Source organism: Dasypus novemcinctus, chromosome 8, assembly GCF_030445035.2.
Source record: "Dasypus novemcinctus isolate mDasNov1 chromosome 8, mDasNov1.1.hap2, whole genome shotgun sequence".
Classification (NCBI taxonomy): domain Eukaryota; kingdom Metazoa; phylum Chordata; class Mammalia; order Cingulata; family Dasypodidae; genus Dasypus; species Dasypus novemcinctus.
Window position 1 is genome coordinate 81,114,294 of NC_080680.1, and position 25,935 is coordinate 81,140,228.

The 25,935-nt window shown below is 42.6% G+C and overlaps 1 protein-coding gene across 4 annotated transcripts; it reads left to right on the forward strand.

Annotated features, from left to right (window-relative positions):
- On the forward strand, window positions 1–25,137 carry CLTA (clathrin light chain A). 4 transcript variants are annotated; one of them, XM_004457285.4, is made up of 7 exons: window positions 1–362; window positions 6,760–6,797; window positions 9,427–9,544; window positions 18,243–18,354; window positions 22,449–22,502; window positions 23,747–23,782; window positions 24,716–25,137. In XM_004457285.4, exons 1-7 carry the CDS (start codon window positions 146–148, stop codon window positions 24,885–24,887), a joined length of 747 nt encoding a protein of 248 aa, XP_004457342.1. In that variant the 5' UTR covers window positions 1–145; the 3' UTR covers window positions 24,888–25,137. The 4 variants fall into 4 exon arrangements, with proteins under 4 accessions (XP_004457342.1, XP_058158061.1, XP_004457344.1 ...); XM_058302078.2 differs by lacking the exon at window positions 23,747–23,782; XM_004457287.4 differs by lacking the exon at window positions 22,449–22,502.
- The last annotated feature ends 798 nt before the right edge of the window (window positions 25,138–25,935 follow it).

The window sequence follows — 25,935 nt, forward strand, 5'->3', positions numbered from 1 at the left end:
GCAGGATTTCCGCTTCCGCCTTCTCCCTCCTCCTGCTTGTCTTCCTATCGCAGCTGCTACTACAGCGGCCGCTGCTGGGCGCGGTGTCGGTGGGTCGGTTGGTTAGTCTTTCAGCGTCAGTGTCGGTGCCGTTAAATTACCTACCATGGCAGAGGTAGATCCGTTCGGCTCCCCCGCAGGCGCCCTAGGCGGTCCTGCGCTGGGGAACGGAGTGGCCGGCGCGGGTGAAGAAGATCCGGCTGCGGCCTTCTTGGCACAGCAGGAGAGCGAGATTGCGGGCATCGAGAATGATGAGGCCTTCGCCATCCTGGACGGCGGCGCCCCTGGGCCCCAGCCACACGGCGAGCCGCCGGGGGTTCCGGGTGAGAGTGCAGGCGCGGTTGGGGCAAGAGGACTTGTCTGAGAATTCGGGCCAAAGTGGGTCCGAGAGCTTTTTTGTAATACTCCTAATCTTTGTTGAACTGGGAGGGAAGGGCAGAGTGGAAAGAGGAAACGAGACTCTGTTCAGTCATGCAGAAATGTGGAGTAGAGAAGCCTACTCCGTTCTGTGAGTGTGTTCTTGGCCCGCGAAGCTGAGAAGGCAAAGAAAATAAAGGTGGCACTCGGGCCGAGGAAGCCGGTTCTATTCAGCAAGTTTTCATTAAGCACTTGCTGTGCTTTGAGCCTAATCTCTGAATCAGCGCAGTGTGGCCACACTTACAAGCAAGCGTGAGGCCAGCACAGAAAAGGTTACGAAGAAAGGGGGGCAGAAATAGAGTAGCAGTGTAGTTTTTGAGACATTTAAGAAACAAAAAAAATGACAGTGCTCTTCAGCATTTAAACACATAAGGTGTGCAGAATGTTGGGTTAAGGGAGGGGGCGAAGAGTGAAGAAGGAACTCAAGAAAGATGTTCCAGCTCTAGAGAAAGAAACTCGAGCTCAAGAGGGATAGGAGTTTAGCATTTGTTGAATGGTGTTCGAGTTACTACTTCTTTGTACTTCTGGAGTGTGCTCTCCTGGGAACAGCAGGTTGTGTTGCCTAAGTGGAACCTAAGACTAGCTTGGACCAATCAGGGAGGGAAGAGGAGGTGAATAGAAAATACGGTGTGACTTTTGTCGAATTCAAGAAAAAAAAAAAAAGGGTAGGGGCTGATGGGATGCTAGTTTGACCTTTGAATATCATACCTGTGTTTGACACTTCGTTGTGGCAGTGGGAGAAAATCTCCCATTAAGAACTTAAATATGAACTGAAAATGGTACCATGGAGAATAGGGATCAGGAGTATATTCTCAGAAGCGAGCTTTTAATATTCTCTAGAATTGCCTGGATCATAAATGTGCAGTTTATAGCAAGCAGGTTAGACTGAACTGGGCTGTGGCTGGGAGATTAAGTTGACTTTTAAGTGGTTAGGTGGTATTTTCATTGGGTGATCTTTAGCATTTGCCTGAGAATCATAAAATTTGCTTTTTAGATCCTTATTTTACCTCTCTCATTTAATAGAAGAGAAAACGGAGTCCTAGAAGTGGTTTGCTTAAAAAAAAAATGGCAGGTTGGTAGCTGAGTCCTAAGTCTCCCCACCCTTAGACTGTATCATGTTCTTTTGCAGTTACTTTAGCAGGGGTGTGGTGGGGTAAGAGATAGTTATTTTTGAAAGGCAATTGTGGCTACTCTGGGTAGGACAGAGTTGGGAAAAGCAGACTCCTGGCCTGACTCAAGGACAGCATTATTCCTGCTCACAGTTTTATCCCCAATGCCTAGTAGGGTGTCTGGCTCATAGTAGGTACCTACATGTTTGCCAAAAGAATGGGCAAAAAGAGTCATGTTCATGGATCCTGTATAGAACTGGCAGATCTAGGTAATGGGCAGTTTGGGGAGGTAAAGGATGAGAATGGAGTTGCACACTAAGGTCTCTTGTGCATCCAGCTTTCAGCAAAAGGAAGGAAGGGATGATTGCTGACTAAGTTCCTAGGAAGAACTCTGTTAGTGTACTAAGCATTTAGTTACTTTAAGCCAGAATCCCTCACAGTGGTTGAGGTTTCTAATAGCGTACTGGTCAGCACTTCCTCTGGGGATTAGAGAACTGGTTGGATTCTCTCTCCCCCTTCCTCTCCCTCCCTGCCTGTCCCCTCCCTTCCTCCCCCCCTCCTTTTAGGGTGTACTGAGGAAATTTGAGGGAGCTCTGTTTCTGACGGAGGATGGAGACAGATAAAAACCGGGGTGGGGTGTGAGGGGGTTGGCTTTGGAGACCCATGGAGGAGAAATAAGTTATTAGGCAGGAAACCAGGTGGGTGATGTGGTTTGATGGGTTAGTGAAGAAAAACAAATGGTCAAGAAGGAGGCAGCACAAGCCTAGAGCTGTTAAAAGGCCCTCAGTCGTGAGGCCTGAGGAAGAATAGGAGAGACAAGGGTCTATCGTGAGTACAGCAGTGAGACTGTATTTACTATGTTTCTGACAGATCCTTTCTTGAAGGAGAGAAAAAAGTGGGGTAGTTGAATTAAAGGAAAGCTTTCTGGAGGGGGAGAGTAATTTTATTGGTAGCAATGGTGGAGAGAGAAGTTCAGAGAAATCTTGTGCATGATCAGAGAACTGATGCTCATGGAGATTAAGCAGTGTTCCTAAGGTAGCAAGGTAATAAATGACTCTGCTGGAATAATTCATACTCAGGTCTGCCTGACTTAAAATGGTTAGGGACAAAGAGTCTTTCACCTTTGGAAACTGACTCTGGCCCTTGTTTTTGTCTGGAGTTCCTGAAGTGTCCTAGAAAGTTTCCTTCTGGGGCATCGGGTTTCTTAGCTTAGATATCCTAGTAAGTTGAGGCCCCAGTTGCCTTTTCTGCATGTATCTGTAGTGACAGAGTATTCTTTCTCTTGGGCCAGGAGTTGGTTCATATAAGAGTGTCAGTCCAGTAACAAATAGCTTAAAGCATGTGCCCCAGTGTCTTCAGACCTAGAGCACAGGTGACAGGTGGTTTAGAAAGAGGTATTAGATAAGGATTGCCTCTAATTTTGTGTATGGAGAAGTAATCAAAGTCTCTGCCCTATTGGAAAAGGCCCTGGGTTGGAATCTATTAACTGAATTGTTGGTATGTAAGCTGTAATATATTAATTGGAATGTAGGCCTAGCCAGACTAGCCATTGTAGGCTCTAGGCTTTAAAGTTCTCTCACTTGGGAGCGGATATGGCTCAAGTGGTTGATTGCCTGCTTCCACCTACAAGGTCCCAGGTTCGCTCCCCGGTACCTCCTAAAAACAAAAACAAAACAAGCAAAACAAATGAAAAAAAAACAACAATTCAGGATAGCTGGTATAGCTCAGTGGATGAGCACCGGCTTCCTGCACACAAGGTCTGGAGTTCCATCCCTGATCCTGGTACCTCAAAAAATACATAAATAAATAATACAACTGTCTCACTCTTTCCCACCTTACACAAAAATAAATTCCAGGTGGACTAAAGAGACATTTTTTGAAGTACAGAGAAACTACTAGAGTAATATCGTAAGCATAAAAGCAAATGCAGAAACCGTAAATGAAAAACTGATAAGCAGTTGTAGGTGATAGAAATCCAAATCAAAAGCTAAAATGAAAGGATATCTAATACAGAAAGAACACTTAGAGATAAAAAGATAAGTGATTTAAGAAGTGGGCAAAACTCAGACCATTCAGTAAAGAAGAAAATCAGATGTCAGATACGTGATTATCTCACAGGAAATAAGAGTTGCACATCAAAGCTACCATCAAGTTTTTTGCCTGCCAAATTAGGAAAAACTAAACATGATAGAACAGTTTCCAGCATCAATGAATGGTGGTGAGAAGTGGGGCACTTGTGCTGCTGATAGTAATATAAATTGGCGGACTATTAGGAAGCAAGTAGTCAGTGTTTTAGAAGTTATGGAAATAATATATCCTGTGACTTGGTAGTTCTACATCAAGGAATTTATTACAGAGGAGCAAATGCATATGCTCCCAAAATATTTATTTTGGTAAACTTTGTATCCTCAAAATTTGACAGAATGGTTAAAAAATTATATGGGTAGTTAGCATACAAAATAACTTAAAGTAATAAAATAGTAGTGACAAAATAGGAACTCTAAGAAAGTATTCCTTTTTTTTTTTTTTAATGGTACTGAGGTTGGGGAATGAGCCTGGGACCTTATATGTGGGAAGCCGGGCTCAACCACTGAACCACATTGGCTCCCCTGAATTGCCTTTTTTTTTGTTTAATTGTTGTTTATCTTTAGGAAGCACTGGGGATGGAACCCCCAGACCTCCCATGTGGGAAGCAGGCACTCAACCTTTTGAGCCACATCCTGTCCCTGAGTCATTTTTGTGCTGTTATAAAATGAAGTATATGAATAGAACAATTAGAGAAATTAAGAAAAGTATCAGAATTATATTGGAATAAAATATGTTTTGTTTAACATACTCACTAACCACCAGTGTTTAGTGTTCCTCATACTAAAAGAAAGTTGAGAATTTAATGATATGGATAAATAGATTGCTAAAAAGCATATGGTGGCAGCGGACTTGGCCCAGTGGTTAGGGCGTCCGTCTACCACATGGGAGGTCCGCGGTTCAAACCCCGGGCCTCCTTGACCTGTGTGCAGCTTGCCCATGTGCAGTGCTGATGTGCGCAAGGAGTGCCCTGCCACGCAGGGGTGTCCCCCGTGTAGGGGAGCCCCACGTGCAAGGAGTGAGCCCCATAAAGAGAGCCGCCCAGCACGAAAGAAAGTGCAGCCTGCCCAGGAATGGTGCCGCACACACAGAGAGCTGACACAAGATGACGCAATGAAAAGAAACACAGATTCCTGTGCCGCTGACGACAACAGAAGCGGACAAAGACGATGCAGCAAATAGACACAGAGAACAGACAACCGGGGTTGGGGGGGGGAGGGGAGAGAAACAAATAAATCTTTAAAAAAAAAAAAAAAGCATATGGTGTAGGAGGCCACTTTTGCTGAAGGAAATTTCGTGTATCTATATTAGACAAACTGAAAAGATAGAAACAAGTGCTTTGGTTGTATAATGGAATTACATGATATTTGCCATTTTCCTTTAAAAAAAAAAACAAAACAGTGGCTATTTTGTTATCAGGAAGAGCATGGTGGGGAAATGATCTATAAAAGTTTTTAAATTCTCCCATAGCCAATGGAAGGGGAATTGGGAGAAATAAGACCAAAAGAAAGGATTAAATATTAGGGTTGGTTTGGAAAATAGTTCAAGTTGGGTTTAATAAGTTAGGAACTAAGAAAGCCGGAGGTGTTTATTTGATGATGATGTTCCCCATCACGAGGAAAGAACAAAGTTGAGATCCTGTATGAGGCCTATAGGAAAACAGTGATGACCCACACTATTTGGGGTTCCTTTTACCTTTTTTTGGTTCATCTCTCCCATCTTCCCCCTCCCACTGTGTGTAATAAGACAGTCACAGAAGTTTGAAAAATTTTGCACAAAATATTGGAAGTTCCACTAGTAGAGAGTAAACGTGCATCACCTAACAGCTACAGAATAGGTGGAAGTTAAAATTTTATGGTGGTTCCATTGCAGCTCTCAAAGGATGGCAGAACAGCCACTCCAGAGGGAAGGTGTGCAGCCCTTCCATAGCTCCTTAGCAAGGGCCAGTGTGCTTACAGGGGCCAGTCAGGTAACTGAATTAGTGAGAGACAGAATGGGGTAAAAAATAAAAGTGCGACTAGTAACGACTGGCAAATTGGCCAGAGCATTCTTCCATCTGAAGGTGGTCCTTGCCATTGACTATGAGGTGCAGCTGTGCTCAGAGATGTATTCACCAAGTGCAATGAATGTCTCATGATGATGGAGGAGGTTGTTGTTACAGGGGGAGGAGTGAGGTGAGGGGGGTGGGGGGTATATGGGGACCTCATAAAGACAAAAAAAAGATGGTCCTTGGTTCTAGACATTTATCACCACTTCAGGAATGCAGGCCCAGTATTACCAGTCTTTTGTCTCCCTGCTCCTCCTCCCTCCTCCCTGAAAAACTGAAAATCTTGCTTTCTGTATTTTAAATCAAATGTGTTTGGGCCTGGACCACCATTTTATACCTTATGGGTAGATGGTATGTAGGTCTTACTTGGACATTTTTCGTATTTTTGAGATGGACTTTTGTCATTTAGCTCATGAATTCTGTCAGAAAGACTGGATTGTACATCACATGTTGAGTTTTTGTAACTTGCATACTTAAAGCACTGACTTAATTTGGAATACTCAGACCTTACTGTTTTGGACTAATTGTAGTTGGGCTAGAGGAATTAGTAAGAAGTCTCAACTGTAGGACCCTTGGGTGTCAGACCTACTCTAGCTAGGATGGATAGAGCTAACCCCCAAGAAAGCACTTTGTTTGAAAAAGTGAAACAACTCTGTGATTGCAGAGGTGAGCATACCTTGGATGATTGCAGACCATGCTTTTCCTTTGTCTTCTCCATAGTGTTCGTAGAAAAACGTTTTTGCTCTATGAGACTCTTTTGCCAAGATTACATTTGTCATCTCTGCAGCCAAAAAAGGAGAATATCAAAAGCTTTTGGGCTGGGAGATTAGGGGCAGATTTATCCACATTTTGGTTAAGTCACTTGGCATTTGAATATAAGCACATCTTGATTTCATTAAATAGAAAAGTTTTCACTGTTATATCAAATAGCTCAGGGGTAACATTTAGTAGCTTATGGTACCTACAGCATGTAATACTATATTATACTATATAATCTTTTGAATCCTTTGACCCAGCATTTGACCAGCCCTAACTGATAGACTGAAATCTTATGTTTTACAGATGCTGTTGATGGAGTGATGAATGGCGAATACTACCAGGTACAGAATACTCTGATTTTGTTAAATGATAGTGCTCAAGAGTCTTCCTTTCTGCTATTTGAATTGACTTATTAAGGAGACACTGCAATCCTCTGACTTTCTTGGGTGTATTAGTAGCTGGTGTGTTAACCTACCAAATTGAAAGGATTTGAAGACAAGTGGCATTGAACAAAAAGAACACTCTTTTAAAATGTTACTGACCTGTCCCAAGGTTACCAACTTTGTTCTCAGGTTCTCCATCATAATGATAATGGCTAATTTAAACACTGTGCCAGGCACTGTGTCAGTTCTCACGGTGACCCAAGGTACCTTTAGTATTGTTATTCCCATTTTACAGATGAATAAACCGAGGCACATAGAAGTTAAACCAGTTGTCTAAGGTAACAGAGGTATTATGTGTGGGGCCAAAATTTCAATCTTTTAGATTGTATTTTTAGAGGGTTGGGTATTTGTGGTGACCAACATTATTTCAGAAGGGAGCTTTTGGTTGCCAGCCCAATTTGCACAAGCTTAAACAATAAAGAGAACCTATTGCTTCGTGTAATTGAAAGAACTCCAAATTAGTCTAGTTGTGCTTGGTCCAGGACCCTGGTTCTGCCTACTGTGTTTGGCAGTTTTGTACTCAAGACTTTTCTCATGGTAGCAGAATGACCCACAGTGGTTCCAGGCTTCATGTAAAGACATCATATTTATCTAGAACAAGGTGGGTTTTTTCCCTTTTCCCCCAACCACCAAACAAGTCTTGAATATCCCTGAGGACCAATCAGTACTCAGGAGATAATGTGATTTGCTTGTACCTGGTTTCTGTCCATCCCTGTACCAATTAATTCTGGCATGAGAATAAGATTTACCTAGTTGGTTTAGGCCAGGGATGGACAAACTTTTTCTGTAAAGGGCCAGATAGTAAATAATTGAAACTTTATGGGCTATATATAGTCTTTCAAGACAAGAAACTACTCTTTTGCTGTAACATATATTAAACAAATGGGCATTGTTTTTCCCAGTAGAAAACAAAATAAAACAAAAAAAACTTTACAAAAATAGGCAACTGGCCTGGACCATAGTTTCCAATCCCAGTTTAGAGCTTGGACTCTAGGACAGAACTGTGTTCAGATTCTGGTTTTACCATTTACTAGCTGTGAATTTGGACATGTCATTTGTTTCTCTGTGCCTCAATTTAACTCCCCAACTGTGATATGGGAATAAAACTTAACTTTCGAAGCGACTGGGAGATAAAGCTTTTATGCGTCTAGCACATGGAAAATCCTAATTATTTAGTTATTAATACTTTATTCTCTTTCTTTATAGTCTATGTTAACCTGGTAGATTTCCCTAACCAGTTCAACAGTTGAAGTAATTCTCTAAAGATTGACATCTGTTTTAGTTTGCCAAAGGGCTGCCCATGCAGAATACCAGAAATGTGTTGCTTTTATAAAGGGTATTTATTTGGAGTAAAAGCTTACACTTCCAAGAGTGTGAAAAGTCCAGTTCAAGGGAACATAAGAGATGCTTTCTCACCAAAATCAGCTGCTGTGTGTTGATGCAAGATGGCCATCAATCTCTGTCTGGTCTCTCCCTTCTCTGGGGTGTACTGTCTCCTGGAGCCCAGCTGAGGGCAACCAGACATAGGCCTTGTCTCTTAGTGGGCAACTTCTCTCAGGCACAGCTGCTCTGCTTTCTTCCCAGTTTCAGCTGCAGGCTATCTGGCAAATGGCTCATCTTTCCCCAGGGCCTCAGTTCCTTGAGCGTCTCTTTTCCTGTGTGTGTCTGAGTGATTCTCTCTGCGTTTCATTTATATCAGATCCAGTACGAGGGCAGAGACTCAACCTGAGTCGTTCCTCATTGACTTAGTCCATTCAAAAATCCTAAATCGATTTTAGCAAGTAATCTAATCAAAGGTCCCTCAACTGAATTTAATGCAATCACAGGGTATCACACCTGGAGGAATAGATTAGTTTACAAACATAATCTTTCTCTTTTTGGGATTCATAAAAATAATCTCAAACTGCCACAACATCTCTTTGAATATTTATCAATTTATTTATCGGCTCCCAGATCTTACACACTACAAAGAAGAGTCATACCCCCACTACCACTTGTGATTCATATTTGCCTTTTTTACCCCTCTCTCTCTTGCTGAGTATGGTAATTATATATCTCTCTTTGGACTCTCTTTTCTAGAGTTTACAAATTATGACTAGGTGACTTTAAATGACCTTTTTTTGCCTAGTATGATAACATTTAGAAGTCTTGGGTCCAAGGGCTTACTTTGCTGTATATTTACCTTTATTACTTTGAAAGTATCATTTAATCCCTGTCAAATGAAAAAGCAAAAACTGAAAATGCTGTTTTGTAATCAGTTCACCCCACCCCTCATCCACTCCCAAAATTTTCCTATTTCCCCTTCATGTCCCATTTATTGACAGGTAGAATAATACATCTCTGCCTCCCATATGGTGCAGTAATGTTGAAAGCACCCTACTGGCATATAAGGTTGTGTTTTTAGAGTAATAAACCTTTATTTTCAATCTTTGAACATTGTATAGCAGCCATCCATGTTGTATACACCAGGGGTTCTATTCTAACTTAGATGAAGTACTGATAGAGCATAATTGTGTTTTGTGTTAAGGAGAGCAATGGTCCAACAGACAGTTATGCAGCTATTTCACAAGTGGATCGATTGCAGTCAGAGCCTGAAAGTATTCGTAAATGGAGAGAAGAGCAAATGGAACGCTTGGAAGCCCTTGGTAAGGAATCTCTTTGTGGCTTTGGGTGTCTGCTTTCTGTGGAATAATTGACCTTGACTCTACTTTCATTCCTTTTTAATTTGAATTAGACATAGTATTCTTGTTTGGTCTTTGAGAAGGTATCTTTTTTAACCTGAATGTCACAAGGCCATCCACATGTGGGGCATGCTAAATTGCAGGCCATTGTATGAGGAGTAGGGCAGTCATAAGAGTCACCAAGTACTTCCTCCCCTCTCACAGGAAGAGCAAAGTGGTGCTGTAGAAGAGCACTGAACTGTGATTGACAGACGAGGTTCAAGGCCCAGCTTTAACTCTCACTAGCTCTGGGCACTTGGTTCAGCCTTTCATAGTCTGCTTTTACATCTGAGATGTATTTGTAAGAGTGTTTTGTAAAGTTGAAAGTATTATATTCATGTGAGGAACTTTCACAGTCCATTTATCATTTGAAGGCTGAAATGATTTATCGTTAGAAAACATAGATGATTTTTCTTAATATCCGTGTAAGGTGAGAAATGGTAGTAAGAATTTCTGCCTAAGTCTGCCCTGCTTCAAAGTCCTTATCCATCCCTTTAGCCTCGTTGCTTTCTAAACACATTTAATGTACACGAACATCTAGCTAGGCAGGCAGAGCTCAAAAACATTGCCAGGGGAAGCAGACTTGGCCCAATAGATAGGACTTCTGCCTACCACATGGGAGGTCTGCGGTTCAAACCCCGGGCCTCCTTGACCCGTGTGGAGCTGGTCCATGCACAGTGCTGATGCGTGCAAGGAGTGCCATGCCACGCAGGGGTGTCCCCCGCATAGGGGAGCCCCACTTTCAAGGAGTGCGCCCCGTAAGGAGAGCCGCCCAGCGCGAAAGAAAGTGCGGCCTGCCCAAGAATGGCGCCGCACACACGGAGAGCTGACACAAGATGACACAACAAAAAGAAACACAGATTCCTGGTGCTGCTGGTAAGGATAGAAGCAGTCACAGAAGAACATACAGTAGAAAGGACACAGAGAGCAGACAGCTGGGGGGAAGGGGAGAGAAATAGATAAAAAATAAATAAATCTTAAGAAAAAAAAAACCCAAAAAACCCAGTGCCTGCTAGCCTGGACTTTGGTCACAAGACGTGTATTTATGGAGTGTTTCTGGTCCCTGTTAATTCAATATCAGTGACTTAGTGTCTGCATATGATGGGGGGTATGGCAGAATGTGAAGATGTAATACATGCTGTATTATTTTCTTAGCATTTTATTACATTTTTCAAACAGAACAGTTGAAAGACAAAATGAACATCTGTACACCACCTAGATTAGATAAGTAACATTTTGTCATATTGGATTATCTTTATATAAATAAGGCATGTATGTATGTATATGTTTTATAGATATATGTGTGAGTTGACACAGATAGTTTTTTTCTCTGATTCATTTTAGGTGTATCTTAAAATATTTAGGTACATCATCTAGGGATAACAACATGTCTACGTAACTACAGTGCCAGTAGTGAACCATTGAATTAGTAAAAACATGACTCCTTATTTTTCAGATGTGATAACTGAAACCCAGATATAGGACAGGAATTGACCCAGAAAATAGTCAACTACTGCCAATCTGTTGTCTCCCCGTCTAATTTAGGTGGCTTTCAGAGCTAAGTACATCTGTTTAAACTTTTACAGTGCTATCCAATAGATAATAACTAAATCCCATAGTTTACATTATTGTTCTCTCTTTGTATTGTGCAGTTCTTTGGATTTGGACAAATGTGTAATGTCATGTATCCACGATTATAGTATCACACAGAATAGTTTTACTGTCCTAAAAATGCCTTGTGCTCCATCTATTCATCCCTTCTTTCCTTCTCCTGAACTCCTGGCAACCACTAATCTTTTTACTGCTCTCTTGTTTTTGCTTTTTCTGTAATGTCCTATAGCTTGAATCAAACAGTATATAGCCTTTTCAGACTGACTTCTTTGACTTTGCAATATGCCTTGAAGTTTCTCCATTCCTTTTTGTGGCTTGATAGCTTCTTTTTTTTTAAGATTGATTTATTATTATTTCTCTCCCCTCCCCACCCCCAGTTGTCTGCTCTCTGTGTCCATTCGCTGTGTGTTCTTCTGTGACCGCTTCTATCCTTATCAGCGACACTGGGAATCTGTGTTTTTTTTGTTGCATCATGTTGTGTCAGCTCTCCATGTGTGCGGAGCAATTCTTGGGCAGGCTGCACTTTCTTTCACGCTGGGTAGCTCTACTTATGGAGCACACTCCTTGCAGGTGAGGCTCCCCTATGCAGGGGACACCCCTGTGTGGCACGGCACTGCTTGCACGCATCACCACTGCGCATGGGCCAGCTCCACACCGGTCAAGGAGGCCTGGGGTTTGAACCGCAGACCTCCCATGTGGTAGGCGGACACCCTATCCATTGGACCAAGTCTGCTTCCCGATAGCTTATTTCTTTTTATTGCTGAATAATACTCCATTGTATGGATGTGTCACAGTTTACCCATTTACCCATCAAAGGATATCTCGGTTGCTTCCAGTTCTGGCAGTTATAAATAAAGCTGCTATAAACATTAATGTGCAGGTTTGTAGGACTTTGTGTCAAATAAGTTTTCAACTCATTTGGGTAAACAGGGGCACATTTGCTAGATCTTATGGTAAGCCTATGTTTAGCTTTGTAAGAAAATGCCAAACTGCATTTTTTCATGTGCCTTCTGGCCAATTGTATATCTTCTTTGGAGAGATGTCTTTTCAGGTCTTTTGCCCATTTTTAAATTGTTTATATTTTTGTTGTTGTGTTGAAGGATTTCTTTTTAGATACTGGATATCTAAAAAATAAATCCTTTATTGGATATGTGGTTTCCAAATATTTTCTTTCATTGTGTGGGTTGTCTTTTTACTTCTGTGATCACAAGTCATTTGAAGATCAAAAGTTTCAAAGTTTATTTTATATTTATTTTATCTGTTGTTTTTCTTTTGTTGCTTGTGTTTTGGGTGTAAAGTATAAAAAACCATTACCTAACACAAGGTCTTGAAAATATTTTCCTACATTTTCTTCTAGGAGTTTGATAGTTTTAGCTCTTATATTTACATCTTTGATACATTTTGAGTTGATTTTTATATATGTTGTGAAGTAGGGGTCCTCCTTATTTTTTGCAAATGGAGGTCCAGTTTTCTCAGCACTGTTTGTTTAAGAGACTATTCTTTACCTATTGAGTGGTCTTTGCCACCTTTTCAAAAATCAGTTGGCCATAAATGTGAGGGTTGATTTCTGAGCTCTCAGACTCCATTGGTCTATATGTCTGTCCTTGTGTCAGTACCATGCTGTTTTGATTACTGTGACTTTGTAATAAATTTTAAGATCAGGAAGTGTCAGTCCACCAACTTCATTCTTTTTTAAGATGACTTTAGTTATTTGGGGCCCCATACCCTTCCATATAAATTTGATGATTGGCTTTTCCATTTCTGCAGAGAAGGTTGTTGGACTTTTGGCTGGGATTGCATTGCATTTATAAATTGTTTTGGGTGGTATTGACATCTTGACAATTAATTTAGTCTTCCCATCCATAAACACAATATCCTTCCAATTACTTAGGTCTTCTCTGATTTCTTTTAGCAGTGTTTTGTAGTTTTCTGTGTACAAGTCCTTTACATGCTTGGTTAGATTTATTCCTATTTGATTTTGTTAGTTGCTATTGTGAGTAGAATTATTTTCCTTGATTTTTTTTCTTCCCATCATTCCTTACTTGCATATATAAACACTACTGATTATGGGTGTTTTTTGTTTTTTTTTAAAGATTTATTTTTATTTATTTAATTCCCCTCCCCTCCCCCGGTTGTCTGTTTTCTGTGTCTTTTTGCTGCGTCTTGTTTCTTTGTCCGCTTCTGTTGTTGTCAGCGGCACGGGAAGTGTGGGCGGCGCCATTCCTCGGCAGGCTGCTCCCTCCTTCGCACTGGGCGGCTCTCCTTACGGGTGCACTCCTTGCGCGTGGGGCTCCCCTATGGGGGGACACCCCTGTGTGGCACAGCACTCCTTGGGCGCATCAGCACTGCGCATGGGCCAGCTCCACACAGGTCACGGAGGCCCGGGGCTTGAACCGCGGACCTCCCATGTGGTAGACGGACGCCCTAACCACTGGGCCAAAGTCCGTTTCCCCTGATTATCGGTGTTGATCTTGTACTCTGCCGCGTTACTGAATTCATTTATTACCTCAGGAGCTTTGTTTTGGATTTTTCAGGATTTTCTGTATGTAGGATCATATCATTTGCAAATAGGGAACGTTTTGCTTCTTCCTTTCACAATTTGATGCCTTCTTTTTCCTTTTCTTGCCTAATTGCTCTGGCAGGAACTTCCAGTACATTGTTGAATAACAGTCGCGACTGCGGGCATGCTCGTCTTGTTCCTGATGTTAGAGGGAAAGCTTTTAGTCTTTCACCATTAAGTAACGTGTTAGTGTGAACTTTTCATATATGCCCTTTATCATGTTGAGGAAGTTTCCTTCTCTTCCTAGTGTTCTAAGTGTTTTTATCAAGAAAGGTGCTGTATTTCGTCAATTGCCTTTCTATGTCGATTGTGATGATATGCTGTTTTTTTCCCTTTGTTCTATTAATATGGTGTATATTGCTTTAATTGACTTTTTAATGTTGAACCATCTTTGCATACCAGGAGTAAATTTCTCTTGATCATGGTGTAAATTTCTTTTAATATGCTGTCAGATTTTCACCAGCTATAAAATTATTGATTGGCTTTTGTTTTTCTTCAGCACTTTTAAGTATTTCAACCCACTGCCTTCTTCCCTCCATGGTTTCTGATGAGAAATTGGTGCTCAGTTTTATTGGGACTCCCCATATATATATATATATATATATATATATAGCATGTTGCTTTTTTTTTTTTGCAGCTTTCCGAACTCTTTCCTTGTCCTTTGCATTTGATAGTGTAATCGGTATATGATGGTGTATTTTTCTTCATGTTTGTCCGGTTTTGTTTTCTTTGAGATTCTTGGATGTACATATTCATGTCTTATTCTAAGCTTGAGAAGTTCTCTCATTATTTCTTTGACTATTCCTTCTACCCCTTTCTTTCTTCTTCTGGGACTCCCATAACCTGTGTGTTGGTGGGCTCAATGGTGTCCTGTAGCTCTCTTAAGCTAGATTCACTTTTAATATTTCTTTTTTTCTTTCATGCATCTCAGCCTGAGTCATTTCAGGTCTTGTCTTCAAAGTTCACTGATTCTTCTGCCAACTCCAGTTTGTTCTTGAAACCCTTCTGGGCATTTTTCATTTCAGTTATTATGGTCTTCAACTCCAGTACTTCTGTTTGGTTCCTTTTAAAAATTTCTCTTTACTTAGGCTTTCATATTGTTCATTAATTGTTTTTCTGATAATCCTATAGTTCTTTCTCTATACTTTTCTTCATCTCTTTAAGCATTTTGAAGATCATTTTTTTAAAGGTTTTATTTGGCATGTCCATATTCTTTTCTTCTTTGGTGGTTTCTGCATTTTTATTCTCTTCCTTTGGACGAGCCATCAATTCCTGTTTCTTTGTCTTGTACTCTTGTTACAAATTGTACATTTTAATATTTTTAAATGTTAACTCTGGAATTTACTCCCTGGGATGTCTCTTTCTTGGTTTTGTAAAGGTGATTTAGACGGAGATTTTCCTGAACTTTAGTCCTCCTGTGAGGAAGATCTACCCAAGGCAATACAGGGTGCAGAATTTTCTGATTCACTGGGCCTGTGTTTTGTCCTGGCCTTTTGCTTGTTACTTTATTTTGGAGTTCCCCTGTTAACAGGAGTTTGGTTGGCCCCTCTGGTTCCCACAGGGACAATCCTCCCTTTCCTGGGTAACTGAAGCAGGCAGACTTTTGTCCCAGACTGTCCACATGTATAACTTTTTGCACTCCTTTCATTGTCTCACAAATTAAGGGAAGAGGGTCACCCAGAGAGGACTTCCCCAATTTGGTCTTTCCCAGCCAAAACAGAGGCAGGGACCCATGAAGAGGATGTAGACTGGCTTCAAAGTACCCTGTGGAGGGGTCAGGAAGGGTGCCTAAAACTTCTCTGATGGCTCCAAAGTTGAGCTGTCCTTGCCTGCCCAGCAAATGCAGCCCTTCAGCGAACTTACCTCTGCAGCCCTGCAGAAGCTCTGTGTCTGTAGAATCTCCACCACCTCCACCCTGTTGGGGGAGAGTTGAAACAGTGACTGTTGCTACCTTTGTTCAGAGTGGGGTTGAAACAATGGCTGCTCTCAGATCCAGGACCCAGCGATCCAAATTCATTCATCGAAAGCCGTCATCAGTGGTTAGCTGTGCACACCCCTGTTCTTGGGGAAGAGGATTTTTATTTCCCTTTTCGTCACTGGCTGCTAGCCAGGGATTAGACCCTGTGGCAGCCTGCTGCAAGCATGAGGGCTGGCTGCCAGTAGCCACCGTGCAGAGAGAGCAGTTTATTGTTCTTTACTGTAATTTATCAGCCTCTTCCTCCCACTCTTCCCTGGATGTGGCAGTGTTCTTTTAGCCTCTGGAGTTTCAAAATCTTTTTTTCGGACAATTTTCTGCCTGTTTAACAGTTGTTTTGGTGGAAGGACTGAGTCCTGGAGCTCCCTACTCTTCCTGTCTTTCCTGGAAGTGGCATGTAACTGAGATTTTACTTTTTAAATTTGGTATTTTCCAGTCCCTGGTCAAAATGGCCCTGTCAACCCTCAGCACCCCTCATTGCATTGTAACATCAGGCACATGGAGAAGTTTATCTACTGAGTGTCATCAATAGAAATCAGCATAAAATGATTCTCCTGATGATGAACTACCTTCTGATGGATAATAGGGTAAAAGTCTTTTATAGTCTGAAGCTTTTGGGGAAATTTCTAGCTGTAGTTGTTCCAGATTCAGTCTTCTGCCAGTTGTCACTATAAGACATTTCTTGCAAAGGCCCCAGGAGTGCTCAGGAATCCTTTGTTTCTTTCCTTCAAGTATTTACTTGACACCATCATTCCTTTCTTCTCTCCTCTGAAGACGCTAATTACAAGTTGGTCTCTTTTTAAAATGTCTCCTCACCGGTTGCCAGTTTCTGGCTACTTCCTATGATTACTTTTAGGCTTGTTTCCCTTTCCATCCCTTTCTTTGGAAGCAGCATAATGATGTATGAGCTTTAGAGTCAGACCTGGGTTTGGATCTTGGCCCTGCCACTTACTATAACTTTAGGAAAGCCCCTCAGATTTTCTGAGTTTTAGTTTCTCACTGCAGGAAGTGGAACTATACTTTATCTTCTTGGGGTTGTTCAAAGATTAAATGAAACATCTATAAAACACATGTCAGAGAGGATGTCTTTAAGAACATGTTTATAGTTGTTATCAGCTTAACTTCAGTTGTCAACTACAATGATAGCTATGACCCTATGACTTATAGTTCTTTATTTCCCACTTTCTACTGCTAGTGTGTGTCTCTTCAGCTAAATGTCTCAGGGAAACCCATACTTAGTTCTTTAAAAACTTTATCTTTGCCTAAAGCCTTCATAAAAAGGAAGAAGGAAAGAAATCCGCATAGAGTTGTCATGAAAAAATCCGCAGTCTTGATAAATGTTGAGAATCAGTCCAATCTGGCAAATCTGCTAGATATATATTTTTTCTTTTGGTTAACTGTTACCCCACTGTCTGCAATTTTCTTCATTGGACTTTTTTGTTCAGTTCTGATTCTGCCACAAACTCATTCTAGCTTGGAATAGATGTCTGTGGTGTCCCGTCCCTCCTGCCTCCCCCCGCCCTTTTTTTTAACTCTTTATTTTATATTCTATCCTTCTCTGGTCCTGAATCATCTCTACTTCTAATTTTTCTTATAGCTCCCTGCTTCATCATAGAGGTACTTTTCCATATTTAAAGAGTGCCACTTTGTATTTTAAACCCTTCAGTTGTCAAACCTGGGATATGAAATAATATTTGCAAGAATTAAAAGATCATCCAGGGAAGCGGACTTGGCCCAATGGATGGCGCATCTGCCTACCACATGGGAGGTCCGTGGTTCAAACCCCGGGCCTCCTTGACCCGTGTGGAGCTCCCCCATGCGCTGTGCTGATGTGCACAAGGTGTCCCCTGCATAGAGGAGCCCCACACGCAAGGAGTGCGCCCCGTAAGGAGAGCTGCCCACTGCAAAAGAAATTGCAGCCTGCCCAGGAATGGCGCCACACGGAGAGCTGACACAGCAAGATGACGCAACAAAAAAAAAAACACAGATTCCCAGTGCCGCTGATCAGGATAGACGTGGTCACAGAAGAAAACACAGCGAATGGACACAGAGAGCAGACAACTGGGGGGCGGGAAGGGGAAAGAAATACATCTTTAAAAAAAAAAATCATCCAGTGTAAATACCCCACTTGGCAGCATTATTAAAGAACCATCCATAACTGCTTTATTGCTTTTTTTCCAGTTGGAGCTCCAAAAGTCAGTACTGTTAGATCCACACCCCACACCTTCCACCGAACAAACTAATGACCCACTAAGGTGTCAGTGGACTGGGATAAAGTGTGGTGAAACACTAGTAGTAGAATCACTGAGATCAAGAGTTGGTTGTATAAATAGGGAAAATAGAATTTTATCTGTCCCTTCTACTCTCCTCCCCAACACATGCTTATGCCCACAATAAATTTAATAAAATAAGTTGACAAAACTAACTTAAATTTGTGTTTTGCTTCATTTGTAATGTCTTTTTCCCTCCTTTCAAAGATGCCAATTCTCGGAAGCAAGAAGCAGAGTGGAAAGAAAAAGCAATAAAGGAGCTAGAAGAGTGGTATGCACGGCAGGACGAGCAGCTACAGAAAACAAAAGCAAACAACAGGTCAGTCCCTGGTGGTTCTTCTAGCATAGCTTGTTTTCCAAGATATGAATCAAATCCATTTGCCAACATCCAGTCTAGGTCTAAGCTGCTGCCTCTTCAGCGTGAAATGTCCTTGCAGATTTTCGAGTGCAAGACAAAGGTTACAAGTCTCTTTGGAGTCTTGCGAACATAATTCAGTCAGTCTGCAGTAAGTTTAGCTCTTGAATAAGACCTTGATTAATATACATCACCTGTAACAAAACTGCTAAGGACACATCATTTCATGAAGTCTACATGTAAAAAGTAACCCTGAAATGAAAGGTCACTGGGGAATATGCCAGAATTGCTTTACTTTGGAGGTGATTAGAAACTTGGTCACATTGTAGCCCCTAAATACAACTCTGCCCTCCCCTAAATACAAAGCTCTTCACCAGACGGACCCATTAGCTGGGAAATGTGCTTTGTAATTAGGCAGAAGGATGTTCTAAAACAGTAACTTCAGAATTTAAGGGTTGAATTGACTTTTTTTTTTTAATGCTCTTTTCAGAATACATTTCACTCACTGACTGAAGGTTAAGTAGTTGTGGGGAGAAAGCGTTCATTCTTGTCTGACCACCAAAGAGCAGCTGTGGTCTTCACTGCTCTACACTTAGCATCCATTTTGGAAGTAGCTTAGAGAAAGAGGCATAGGCAACGTTGCTCATCTCAGTGTAGGCAGCTGGCTCTGAACCCACTTAATAGTCACTTCACTCACTTCAGTGTAAAGACCGGCCAGGCTAGGCCTGGGAGTATTTTTGATTATTACAAAGAGCCTTAGGGTCCTTTACTCAGGAGGAAAGCAGCGGTTGGACTCAGTATCCTTGTCTCTAGCAGCTCTGTTAGGTGGGGATGTGCCCAGAAAGAGAAGTTAACTCTTGTCAGCCAGCCTCTTTGATTGTGAGGCAAGCTATGATAACAGATTTTCTCCTACGTAGCAGCCTTTTAACTACTTGTCTCTCTTTTGGTCACACTTAATTATGTAGGCTGCCCCTCAGATACCAGGCTTGAGCTCTTCTCCTGGCCACCTTCCTCTCGGGGATGGAATCTCTTGGAGATTCCTGTCACATTCCATTTGCAGCTGTGTGGCAAGCATGGGGAGGACTGATCCTGGCCTGGGTATTGAGTTGCTAATGTGGCATCAGCTGCAGGGGACTTCCGGCCAGTATGAATAGGTCCAGGCTTCTTTATCCTATGTGCATTCAAAATGATTTCCCTCAGGATGCCAGTTCAGATCCTTAAAACCAGTAAAATAAAATGAGTGGGTGCTTTGTGCAAGTACTGTGTGCTCTGGTGTTCCGTGGTGAGCTGCCTCAGCAAATCAATCTGCTCTGAAATACTTGGTATATAACCAGGCCGACTCTCCCTGCACAGAGGATCTCCCTGATGCTCAAGCAATGTACAGATTTTCAGACTTAAAAAAAATGATTTTACAGGGAAGAGGTTTCCCTTTGTAGAAATTTTTTCAAGCTAGTTTTCCTGAACTATATCTCTTCTGTAAAGAAAGTGATACCTGTCTGTATGTAGAATCAGTTGTTCTTGGAGAAGGTAAACCCTGTTTTGGAGAGCTTAGCCTTAAAGGTTGACTAGTCCCTCCAGGCATTGCTCTCTAGCTTTAGTACCTTTTTTTTTTTTTTAAAACACCTTGGAATTGTACAATGATGGATTAGTTTCATAGATGAATCTCTCAAATCCCAGAGAGGGGAAGAAGACTTACCTACCACACGTTGAGAATGAAGAACTGAGATGAGAAAATAGATCACTTGCTTTGTGGAAACCCTGTAGCACAGGGCTGACCCTGAGTGCCTAAAGTTAGTGGCACAGTAACCACTGTCACCAGTATTCTGGGGCAGAAGTGATGGTTTTTACTTCTTATTCCAGTGTTTCTACAGTGGGTGGAGATGGGAGCCATTTTAGAATCCTTTGGAGAACTTCTTCCTAAGACTTATTACCTTCCCCTGGATATTTTGATATTGCTGTCTGCTCCCCCTCCCCATCCATGTTTGACTCTAAACTTCAGAGTCTAAAGGAATCATCTTTCTCATTGTCCATCTACAGGTAAATAGTACATATTTCCTAGGGATCAGTTGTCAAAGGTGCAGTAACTGGCTTCTGCAGAGTTTATTCATCAAGAACAATCCCAGAACGTATTTCTTTCCAGACCACAGCAGAAACTTTTTTGCTCAGGCTTTGCAGCACTTTCAAGGTTATAACAATTTGGAAGAATCCATGATTTTCAACGAAGGCAAACATTCTTTCCCTTGCCCACTTTGGGCTATTTATGGGAGTAGTGTTCAGGCCTCCTGAGCCTGCCCTGTGGTTAGGACCAAAGGCTTTCCTCCTCTTTTCCCTCTCCCAAGCTTCCCTGGGCCCCCTTCTGTCTTGGCTGAGGGTTGCTGCTGTCAGGCCCATCTGGCTGCTCGGTGAAGAACAGACAGGTGGGGGGGAGAGGATGCCTGTGTTTGGTGTTCATAATTTGTTCTGGGCCCTGGGCCTGTAACCCTGACAGGGGATGTGCTTGTCACTGACAAGCTCTTTAGTCTTGGAACTAGCTGCAAAGGAGCAAAGGTCTGACTTTCAGGCTTTTGTTGTCTTAGTGATGCCTTGACAGGAGTCATTAAACCTTTATTCTCTTTCAGTAGAAGCATGCTCAAGTTGAAGTCAATTAGGTTTAGCCCTTTGTGTAAACTGAAAGGATTATGGGTTTACAAGCTGGCCTCGCCTTCCTTTCCCTCCCACTCATTCTGCCTACAAACAGCTCTCTTTTCCTGCTGAGTTTCTTTGAGTTCCAGTCAGACTGCTCTTTGTGCTTTCTATAAATTTCCACAAAACACCTCCTCCATATAAACCAAAATGGGAAAGAAGAAAGGGTATGAGTCAGTTAAAAAATAAAATGAGATTAAGAGTAAAATTACTAGAACTTTCCTTAAATAAATGTGAGCTTTGGGTAAGGAGCCAGACATAATAATTCTTAAAGAAATGTTCCTTCCACTCTCCCAACCCCATTCCCACCCCCAAACCTGTCTGGCAAAGAATGGGGCAAGATTCCTTGAAGGAATTCTGAGCCCAGCCACCATGGACAAGGGTGGGCTGTCTGGGCCCAGGCCTGGGACAGCAGGGAGTCACAGCAAGCCTGGCCCTTGCATTGCAAATTCCACCCAGTATGCCCCCACCTTTCTTTCTGGTCCTAGAGCCCTGCAGCTTTGATCCACTTACCCATCTGAATGAGAGGTAAGGAAGGATGTTCTGGCTTTGGGGCTGCACCTTGTCAGAGCCCGTCAAGCCTGGCATGGAAGTACTCAGAAGCTGCGCCAGCCTCTTGAGCAGCCCAGGACACCTCGTCTAGAGTTCTTCCCGCCATATACTTGCCTCCAATTGCTTTTTTCTCTAAGGGATTTTGAAATGATCAGATGAGTTCCCAGGATCCTGAAAATTTATCCCGCCTGGCCAGTGTGGGGAAGCAGTAGAATAATCCAACATAAAACTGATTTGGGCACTTAATGCACCTGGTATCTGGCAGCCTTCATGCCCAGTGAAATTCACTGAAGTTGGCAGAAAGGAATCATGGTCCCCTGAGCATACACCAGCTGTGAAGAAGCATTAATGTACAGTCAAAAGCCCTGCACAGGCCGCTCTGGTTGGGAGTTTCAGTGCCAATGTTGTATAGTTGAGTAAGTTGCTTCATCTCACTTACTCGGTCACCTCACCTATAAAATTGTGCGGGTGAGAACACTGTGCTAAAATTGTAGGGAACGAAGACAGAATCAACATCATGTATGTGCAAGGACTTAGCCCAATACTGGGTGCTTGATAAGTGCTCATTGTTGCTGATGTGAGCCACCCCAAGGGCTGACGGGGGGCAGCACTCCCTGTGGGGGATCCCTTGCAGGATGGCCAGCTGGAAAACTCGGTCTAATGTCAGTCTCCAGCACGGAAGCCTCACAGGGGTTAGGATGGAGTCTTGGGAGTGCTCCCACAAGCTGCTCCTCTATTGTGGATTTTAGCTGTTTCTGCTTCTTCTCAATGTTCTCTTTTTTTTCCTGCCTGCTTGCCTGCCTTTTGGACCTCTTGCTGTCTAGGGTGGCAGATGAAGCTTTCTACAAACAACCCTTCGCTGACGTGATTGGTTATGTGTATGTTGCAAAACTAATTCCTTTCCTTGTTTTGATTCTTTCTACTTTTGTTTAGAGTTAATGCTCCTTTTATGTCACAAGTAACTTTGCTTTTTAAATTTTCAAACTGGCGTGGTGGGGCTACCTAAGAGTTGATAAGCAAGCTTTGGGTATGACCCAGTGGGTCATCACAGGTCTTACAGAACTAGGACTCCCTGCCCCTCTGATGACCATTTTTCATATTCAGGGAAGCAAGCTAACTCCCTCCCAAAATGTAGGTCACTCGTGATCTTGTCTGGGAAAGGTATGGGACTTAGGTGGCCTCTGGCCTCTTCTGTTGCTGCCAGCACTGCTGGTACCAGTGCCCTCTTGCTTCTGTGCACCCAGGCAGGAAGGAAAAATCTCCCTGTCTGGAAGGAGGTGACAATTCCAAGAGGTAAGGAGCCAGAGAGCAGCACTTGCATATCCAAAGTCAGAGCTTTAAAGGCAGCTTTTTCTACTTTTGGTTCTTCAAAGGACATGGGCAAGAAAATTCCTGAGAAGAAGGGATTGCCTTCAGTGGGTTTCTGTAATAGGTTCTCTATGGTTTCCTGTGTCAGAAATTGTTATTTAGTCACCAGCTTTTGATGCCCTGTTCCCCACTAACAAAGAGAGGCCCAGCTTTGAGGTCAAGATAGTCAAAACTCTCTGATATGGGCCTTTGGCTCTTTCCCACCAAAGAAAAGTGCATCTTCGTGGCCTGAAATAAGCTTTTTAAAAAGGATTCCTGATACAAAAGTAGTAGACTCAGAAACCTTTATGACTGTTTCCTCCTTAAAAATTGGAGCCAGCTTTTATATAAGGGAGATGGATGTGGAATGGAGGAGGAGAAGAGCCTGTGGGAGTGGGGGGGGGGGGAGAGACAGAGCTCTGTAAAACCACTTAGGGCCTTTGACCTTGAGATGGTCATCCTTTAAGAAGACAGAACTGGATTTCCTGGGCCCCCGGATGCATTTGCAAAGAGACTTGTGAAATGCTGGACTTACAGGTGGTGTTTGATTTGATTTTGCACTTTCTCTCTGGAGTAGAAATGGAGACTGGAAAGGTCGAGTCTGGGTTTGCTGGGCAGCAGGGTGGCCCAGCAAAGCCAGCTGCACGTTCCCAAGCATAGATGGAGTGGCAAGGGCATGTCTAGCTTACTGACCATCTGCATTGAGCTCATTCTCATTTTCTATATCTGACCTAAAGTTTCTCTCCTTGTTTCTTTTCTTCTCTTCACCTTTAAGCACAAACATAAACCATCCTTGCTACAGCCTAGAACAGTTAAGTAAACCTTTCTCACTGCCCTAACTGTGTGTGCCGTGAAGTCGCAGTGTTGTAGTGGCTCTGGGCTTCAGCGGTGTTTACCACAGCCATCCCTGTGACAGTGCCAACCCTCCTTCCCCACAGACCAGTCATCTCCATTGCTTTTGCTTTGCCCGTGATGCTTGTTGGAGTAGATGGATTTAGTGTGTCTTCCCTGCTCTTAACCATGGTACCGCCCACCAGTTAGGTAGTTCCCAGCTCAGGGGTGGAATGACCTTGATGTGAAAGAATGTTGGAGTGGCATCCTGCCCAAAACAGCTAACATTGGCTCTCCTGCCAGAGTATGCCCCTAATGGCCCCAGGTACCTGGCTGGAGGGAAAATGGCAGACTTTTGGCTGAACTGGAAAATGTCCTAACAAACCCCTTCCAGAATGGCTTTCGTCCCTGGTGCCTGCTAGCATGGGAGCTTTGTCTTGAATTCCTTTTGATCTGCCCTGTTTCTCTCCAGCCTTAGGAATGACTCCATAGGCTATTGAGCTTTTTAGAAGTCTCTAAATTTATTTGAAACACAAGACAGCCCAGTATGAACTACTGTTCAAGTTCATAACCAGCCTGTTTTGTTCTTGTTAATGAAAGTAGTGCATAGCCAGTTAAGGACTTGCTTTTTAAAGTTCTGTATGAACAGAGACAGATTTTGAGAGAGAGAGAGAGTGAGCCCTGAACCAAACACCTGTATTCCACCATTTTACACAGCAGTCTGGGCACACTTGTGCCTAGGAGAGCTGGCCGTGCCTGCCCTGAGTCTCACCTTAGCTAGGGGCTGTTCACTGTTCTGAAAGCCAGAATGCCATTAGTTCAGGCATGAAGAAGCATTCAGTTTTCTAACAAGGCAGCCAGGTAGCCCACAAGGGTTCTACAATAAACCAACATATTCTGTTGTTGCTTCCAGGGCAGCAGAGGAAGCCTTTGTAAACGACATTGATGAATCTTCTCCAGGCACTGAGTGGGAGCGGGTGGCCCGGCTGTGTGACTTTAACCCCAAGTCCAGCAAGCAGGCCAAAGACGTCTCCCGCATGCGCTCAGTCCTCATCTCCCTCAAGCAGGCCCCCCTGGTGCACTGAAGAGCCAGCCTGTGGAAACACTACACCTGCAATATCTTAATCCTACTCAGTGAAGATGTTCACAGTAATTGGATTAATTATGTTGAGTTTTTTTGGACCAAACCTTTTGTCTTTAGAGTTGATCATTGTTTGTGATTGCATGTTTCCTTCAACTGTGTTCAGAGAGGAGGAAGGGAGGGAAGCCTCCCTCCATAACCTCACCTGAGCTTTTGTGCATATTCTGAGAATAAATTTCTGTTTCAAACCATAATGAAGCTTCTTTATTGACCTCAGGGTGTTCTGCAGTTTGGAGTGAGGTGAGATTTGAAGAGATGAGGGATTTACTTTTATCATTTCTAGGGCTGAGATTAGCATAGCCATGGGGCTCCCACCCCTGCTTTGAATGAAGACAGCTCCAGGTTTCTCTTTTTTTGTGTGGTAGGATTTTATGGAAATTTTCATTTGGAAAGAGGGGTCCTTGACTAAAAACCCTTTATTGCCCATCTAAGACATGTAGCTACAACTCCCCTAATCAACCTAGACATTTTCTCCCAGATGGGCTCTTGTTTGTCACTGTCCCTTAATCTGGGATCATGGATAGTATATTTCAACAGGGGTCTGCCTGGGGTATGTAGACTATAGTAGGATTTTCACTCCTTTGGATTCAACTAGTAAACCTGAGGCAAGATGGCATTTGTGTGAGGCTAGCCCCTTCAATCTTGATTCTCTTAGGACTCATGGGGGTCTTTGCCATCCTTACCAGTTCATATTTCTGTTATAAACTCCATCTAGACCTCTGTTTTCCATACACTAGCTGCTAGCCACATTTGGCTACTAAAATTTTAATTTAATGTAAAAAAACATTCCTGGCCCTAGTCATATTTCACATGCTCAAAACTCACATGTGGTTAGGTGGCATCCAAATTGGACAGTGCAGATTATACAGTATTTCTGTCTTCAAAGAACATTCTATTGGACCATGCTGTTCTACACAAACAGGTGCCTCCACTAGACTATGTGCTGCATTCAGGCATTAACACATTCATTATCTGCCCTCAAAACCTGGATT

Coding starts and splice junctions, on each gene's coding strand:
- CLTA (XM_004457285.4), top strand. CDS start 146: ATGGCAGAGGTAGATCCGTTCGGCTCCCCCGCAGGCGCCCTAGGCGGT. Junction 363..6,759: donor CGAGCCGCCGGGGGTTCCGG/GTGAGAGTGCAG, acceptor TATGTTTTACAG/ATGCTGTTGATGGAGTGATG. Junction 18,355..22,448: donor AAAACAAAAGCAAACAACAG/GTCAGTCCCTGG, acceptor CTTGCTGTCTAG/GGTGGCAGATGAAGCTTTCT.